Genomic DNA, 6981 nt, shown 5'->3' with positions numbered 1-6981 from the left:
TCTCGCAATATCTCCCTCGGTGCATTGTCACATGTTACTGTCTGCATTGTTTCCTCTATCTGGGTTTAGTGATGATATGAATGTCTCATTATAATGGGTGTGGTGTCCCTTGTGCTTAATGATAAGGTCCAGAGAGATGGGTCTAGTTACCAGACAACAGTTCTACTAAGGGCTCATCCCTGGACTAGGGCTGAAGGGGAATATATATATATATATATATATATATATATATATATATATATATATATATATATATATATATAATATATATAAAGAGAGAGAGAGAGAGAGAGAGAGAGAGAGAGAGAGAGACATAAAGAATGACATTGTAACTGTAGCTGTCACTCACTCTTTCCCATGGGTAACTACTCACACAGGGGATTGGTAAAACATGCTGTTCCTGACAGGAGGGGTTCTCTGTGGGCCTGGTGTTCTGATGGAGTGCATGGATCTGGGAGGCCTGTGGGGCCTGGAGTTAGGTCTTACCCCCATCTCAGTGAGCCTTACGGGGCCTGGAGGCCAGGGGAGGGAGGGCTGTGGCTGGAGCTCAGGCTGCTGCTACGGCAGCACACATGGCTGGGTCAAAGGGGGAGAGGAGAAGAGGAGCATGTTCTCTCTCCTTTTCTCCTTCCATCTACACCTCTGAACAGGGCAGTTCTGACCAGCAGCAGAACAAACACTAAAAGCAAAGCTTTCTGTTTCACCCAAAAAAGCATGAACATATAAAAAAATGGCAGGCTTATTTTCTTCTTCTTAAAAGAACAATGATTAAAGTAATAAAAACATACAAAATTATTTTTCGTCATAATAGTATTTACAATACAAGGCTGAAGCACCTTTTAAATTCTTATTCTCATCTCGAAATAAAACTTTTCCTTTATTCATGCCAAAATGTGCATTTTGTAAGTTCTTCCCTAATTTGAACAGTTCTTTGTCGTAACACAGTACCACCAGGTAGTTCTTCAGGTCTTTCTCTTTAAGTGCATTTCAAGTTTGAAAGCTGGCCTGACCTGCCACCAGGAGAGATGCTGGGAGGTTCAGTCCTGTCCGATTGGCCAGAGGTAGGGGCATTGGATTGGTGGTAGATGGCGCTCAGTCACGTGACCACACCCATTCCAGGGCTGAGCTGCTCTCCGATTGCAGGATTGTCCGTGTGGGCGTGGCTGTGAGGGGAGCCCAGGATGGGGTTGGGACTGCAATGTAAGAGAGTAACTGGTGCCTGCTGAAGAGAATGGTGTGAGCGTGTGCCTCTTTGTATGTTTGTGTGTGTGTTGACCATACCGTCCTATAGCTTTGCCCCATGTGTGACGTGCCCGTTGCACCCTCTGACCCCAGGGTCAGCACAGACCACTGGCTGGTGGCACCGTCCCTGGCAGGCTGGCAGCAGCCCCAGTCAGTGCTTCACTGCTTGGCCCTGCTGCCCCATCCATCTATCAATTAATCCTTTATCCCTCTCCTGTGGAGCTGTCCATCCCTCTCTCCTGTGGAGCTGTCCATCCCTCTCTCCTGTGGAGCTGTCCATCCCTCTCTCCTGTGGAGCTGTCCATCCCTCTCTCCTGTGGAGCTGTCCATCCCTCTCTCCTGTGGAGCTGTCCATCCGGGTACAGATCCAGGCTGGGTCATAAAAATAAACTCTGTTTGGGCAGGGAGGGATGGGGCCGGGCCTGGGGGTCAGTGGAGCTGTCACCTGGGGGGGTAACCCTTGTAGTGCCCTCCCCTGGCCCAGTGGGGCTGCGGCAGCGTCAGACACTTCCTGAAGTGCTCCAACTCGGCCTGTAACTTCTCCCTCTCCACCGCCAGCTTCTGTCTCTGAGACATCAACTCCTTTAAACAGAGAAGAAGGGAGAGAGAGAGAGAGAGAGAGAGAGATAGAGAGAGAGAGAGGAGGAGTAGAGTCAATAAAACCACATTAACAAAATGTAACAATTCCATAAAGAGGAAGTAACAAAAGCGCACACACACACACACACACACACACACACACACACACACACACACACACACACACACACACACACACACACACACACACACACACACACACACACACACACACACACACACACACACACACACACACACACAGAATTCTGTGGCATTATTCAATATTATTGTACAGTATGAAGACTACAATTGAACATAGCTGATTAAAATAGAAATAATATTTTCTCCAAAGGATTTAAAGGAAGCTCAGTGATGATAGATGTAGCAGACAGGGTCTTACCCCCATGCTGTGGGAGAGCTGCTCTGCTGTCAGGCTCAGGTTGTAGTGCTGGTTCTCCAGTCTCCGACACTGGCTCTGCAGCACCTGGCGCTCCACACCTTGCTCTGGAAGAGGGAGGGAGGACAGGGGAAGGTAGGGGAAGAGAAGGAGGGGAGTGGAGAATGAGGAGGAGAGGATGGAGGCAGAGGAGGAGAGGGAGAGAGGAAGGAGAAGATAATAACAATGAGCCTGAGGGATGTGACCTGGGTTCTCATTAGCATCCATGCTAACACTCCCTGCCTGTCTGTCTCCCCATGTACCAATAACCAGAAAACAGCACACAGCTAGAGCTACAACAGACCATACTGCCACAGGCAAGCAGCATACAGCACACAACTCACTACACAACTCATTACAGATAGTGTGTGTATGTATGTTTGACTGTTTACATCCTATTTGTTGGACCAACAGAGAGTAGTAGAAAAAGATAAATACCACCCTCTAGTGTTGGGAATACGCTACAACTACTCTTAACCAAAGTCATAAATGTTCATTGGTCTCCAGATTTCAACCATACATGAATCATTCCAAAACCAAGGACAATAGACATTAAGGGTCCAATGCAGCCATTTTTATCTCAATATCAAATCATTTCTGGGTAACAATTAAGTACCTTATTGTGATTGTTATCAATTAAAATGGTCAACATCAAAAAATATTAGTGCTCTATATAATATTAGTGCTCTAAGTGGGAAGGGGAAAACTGAAAACTATATTTTATTGGCAGAGAGGTTTGGAACTCTCTTTCTTATTGGTCTATTAACTAACTTATTTACCCTGCCTGGTGATATCCCCAGGCAGGACAAAACTTCACCCCACTAAAACAGCCCCCAAAAAACAATTCTAACAATAATATATATATATTTTTTAAATTACAGGCTGAAATGACGTTTTGACTGCACTGGGCCTTTAAATAAACAGACAAGTGACTGCTTACCTTCAATGTATTCCTGATATGCTTCAAAGATCGCTTCAATCCCCTGCCACCTGGGTACTGGGGCCTCCTCTTCCTCCTCTTCCTCCTCTTCTTCTGAGTCCTCTGGTGCAGACTGCTCCTCCCTCGCTCCTGGGGGCTCTCGGTGGGGGTGCGGGGGACAGTGCTGCCCATTGGGCTGGGGGAGCGGGTGTGAGTGCGGGTGTTGGATGGAGTGTGCGTGCGGGTGTGTGTGAGGGTGTGTGTGTGGCGGGGGCGGCCGGCTGGGAGCGCTCTGCAGCTCTGGAATGTTGTAGTGCACTGAGGAGTCCTGGAGGTGAGAGGGCGCTGAGATCACTGTGGCTCCACCTAGAGAGAGAGAGAGAGAGAGAAGGAGAGAATAGAGAGAGAGGGAGAGAAAGAATAGAGAGGGAGGGATATTTAAAAAAAAAATAAACATAAAAATGGTCAAAGACCCCCAGCCACCCCAGTCATAGACTGTTCTCTCTGCTACCGCATGGCAAGCGGTACTGGAGTGCCAAGTCTAGGACAAAACGGCTTCTCAACAGTTTTTAACCCCAACCTGTAAGACTGCTGAACAGTTGGCTATTTGCATTTACCCCCCTTTTTTTACGCTACTCTCTGTATATTGTTTATTATCTATGCATAGTCACTTTACCCCTACCTACATGTACGTACAGTATTACCTCAATTACCTCGAATAACCTGTACATGTACTCAGTAGCGGTAACCCCTGTATATACCCTCATTATTGATACTTAATTGCGTTACTTTCTTTTTACTTTAGTTTATTTAGTAAATATTTTCTTAACTCTTATTTTTCTTAAAACTGCATTTTTGGTTGAGGGTTTGAAAGTAAGCATTTCACGATAAGGTTGTATTCTGTGCATGTGACAAATGCAATTCGATTTGATTTGATCTGTAGATTCACAGTACAAGCTGATCCTAGATCTGTGCCTGAGGATAACTTCTACCTGGAGTATGAAGGAGAGCTGCTGTGGTACCTTTGTGCTTCTGCAGGGCCTTCTGTGTGGACTGGAGGACGGACTCGTGGAACTGCTGGGCAAACTCTTCAGCAGTAAAGCTCTCCCAGGGCTTGGTCCGGCCGTTCAGGCTGGGGGGAGCATCTTTAGGCTGCACGGGGGGGCGCAGGCTATTCAGCAGGCTGGACGACGAGCTCCTCTTGGAGGGGGGGCCTTCAGGGAGCCCACGGGTCTTTTCCGAGTAGGGGAGCGGAGGAGGGGGGTCCTTTGGTCTCAGTGCGTCAGAGGAGGAGGGGGGTTTAGGCTGCCTCAGGAGTCCGCCGGGGGAGGAGGGACTGACACTGAGTGGCTCATCTGATTCGCTGGAAAGCGCTGAGGCAGGATCTGTCGGGACAGGTGCATGTTACAGTCAATGAATTGAGACGCATTGAGACACATTCCCACCCAGATTCATATAAATATACTGTATCATCAGCAGGCAATCAGTCATTTGAACCCCAACCCATAACATTAATGCTGTTACAATTACTACAGAGATGTCTCTCACACATCTGTCTGCTAACAGCAGGGAAGGAATGAGGAAAGGTGTGTGTGTGTGTGTGTGTGTGTGTGTGTGTGTGTGTGTGTGTGTGTGTGTGTGTGTGTGTGTGTGTGTGTGTGTGTGTGTGTGTGTGTGTGTGTGTGTGTGTGTGTGTGTGTGTGTTTGTGTTTGTGTTTGTGCATGCGCGAGCGTGCTCTTACCTGAGTTCTGTGCTGGGGGGGTCTTACATAGGGGGTGAGGGGCATGTCTAATGGTATCCAAGGTTACGCTCTTCTGTTTAATAGCCTGAAGCAACTCTACCACTGTCTCATTATCTGGCAGAGAGAGAGATAGAGGGAGAGAGAGAAAGAGAGATAGAGATAGATTTAGAGAGAGAGAGGGAGAGAGAGAGGGAGAGAGAAGGGAGAGAGAGAGCGAGAGAGAAAGAGAGATAGAGAGAGAGGGAGAGAGGGAGAGAGAGATTTAGAGAGAGAGATTTAGAGAGAGAAAGAGAGATAGAGATAGATTTAGAGAGAGAGAGAGGGAGAGAGAGAGGGAGAGAGAAAGCGAGAGAGAAAGAGAGAGTGAGGGAGAGAGGGAGAGGGAGAGAGAAGGGAGAGAGAAAGAGAGAGAGGGAGAGACAGAAGGGAGAGAGAGAAAGAGAAAGACAGAGAGATAGAGCGAGAAAGAGAGAGAGAGGGAGAGGGAGAAAGAGAGCATTAACATCTCACCCCCATCTCTTTAATCCTTGCACCTCTGCTGTGAGAGTGTGTGTGTGTGAGTGTGTGAGTGTGCGTGTGTGCGTGTGTGAGAGTGCGTGTGCATGTGCGTGCGTGTGCATGTGTGTGCGTGTGTGAGTGCGTGTGTGTGTGTGGGACGGAGGCTGCATGATGCCATCTGCAGGCAGCATGCGGTAAATCCACAGGATTAGCGTGGGATCACCATAAACCTGCCGCTGCCACTCCACGCCTCCCCACAGCAGTGTGTGTGTGTATATTTGTGTGTTTGTATCAGTTTCTCCTCACAGATAGTCCAGCTGTCACACTGAAGAGGGAGGCAGAGTAATGTGTAATGCATGCTAGCAGCAGTGTGTTTAATATATAACGTATAATTAAGCAATAAGGCACAAGGGTTGTGGTATATAGCCAATATACCAAGGCCAAGAGCTGTTCTTAGGCACAACACATCTAAACTGGTTACCAACGTAATTAGAACAGTCAAAACAAATGGTCTTACCCGTGGTATACGGTTTGATATACAACGGCTTTCAGCCAATCAAGAATCAGGGCTCGAACCACCCAGTTTATAATGTACAATACTGATAGTGAAATGTCAGGTGTCTATCCCACTGTGTACATGTCTCCAGAGCACAGTGGACATGATAACCATGTTCATGACAGCTTTAGGGGGTTAGTTGCTCTGTGCAGTGAGGTTGTATGGTGAGTAGGGGTTAGGGTGTAGTGTTTAGGATGTAGGGTACATACCTCTCCTCTGCTGTACAGAGACGTGGGACAGGCTGAACATGGTGAGGAAGCGTTTCTTGTCTTCCAGTTCGGGGGCTCTGTCCATCTCCTCTGGGGTGAAGTGGGTGCTGAGGGGGGCAGGGGGAGGAGGGGTGCGTTTGGACAGAACAGCCGGGGGCGAGGGGCTGCGCTCCCTCAGCATCCTCCTCCTCTTCCTCCTCTTCTGCTGCACCAGGTGGTCACGTCGTGACACCGTGGTCAGACCAAACACACACAGGAAGTCCACTTTCTACAGGGGGAGAGGAACGTATTATAAAGCCAGGAGATAACAGTGTGTATAGAGTGTGTGTGCAGGATAAAACCGTACCTCTGTGGAGTCGTCCAGTTTGAGAGGGGGCTGCCCTGCTACCCTCCTGAGGTGAGCCCTGACCTCCTCCTCATCACTCTCATCATACGAGTCATCCAGCTCATAGTAGTAACCTGGAATGACCATAGACAGTTAGTACTGACTTACATACAACTAACAACTACAGTACATACTACCACTACACAACCACAACCGACAACTACAGTACATACTACCACTACAAAACCACAACTTACAACTACAGTACATACTATCACTACACAACCACAACCTACAACTACAGTACATACTACCACTACACAAACACAACCTACAACTACAGTACATACTACCACTACACAACCACAACCTACAACTACAGTACATACTACCACTACACAACCACAACCTACAACTACAGTACATACTACCACTACACAACCACAACCTACAACTACAGTACATACTACCA

The 6981-nt window shown here is 47.7% G+C and overlaps 1 protein-coding gene across 1 annotated transcript in view; it reads right to left on the bottom strand.

Annotated features, from left to right (window-relative positions):
- Positions 1–277: 277 nt before the first annotated feature.
- Positions 278–6981, bottom strand: part of LOC124033682 (genetic suppressor element 1-like) — a 482977-nt gene continuing 476273 nt past the window's right edge. Inside the window, 7 exon segments of the mRNA XM_046345862.1 lie at positions 278–1824; positions 2225–2328; positions 3201–3545; positions 4202–4564; positions 4922–5035; positions 6185–6452; positions 6531–6643. Of these exon segments, the coding sequence (XP_046201818.1) occupies positions 1684–1824; positions 2225–2328; positions 3201–3545; positions 4202–4564; positions 4922–5035; positions 6185–6452; positions 6531–6643 (1448 nt within the window). The 3' untranslated portion in view covers positions 278–1683.

Source organism: Oncorhynchus gorbuscha, linkage group LG04, assembly GCF_021184085.1.
Source record: "Oncorhynchus gorbuscha isolate QuinsamMale2020 ecotype Even-year linkage group LG04, OgorEven_v1.0, whole genome shotgun sequence".
NCBI lineage: Eukaryota > Metazoa > Chordata > Actinopteri > Salmoniformes > Salmonidae > Oncorhynchus > Oncorhynchus gorbuscha.
Note: the sequence above shows the minus strand (reverse complement) of the source record. Positions and strands in the feature narration are given on the sequence as shown.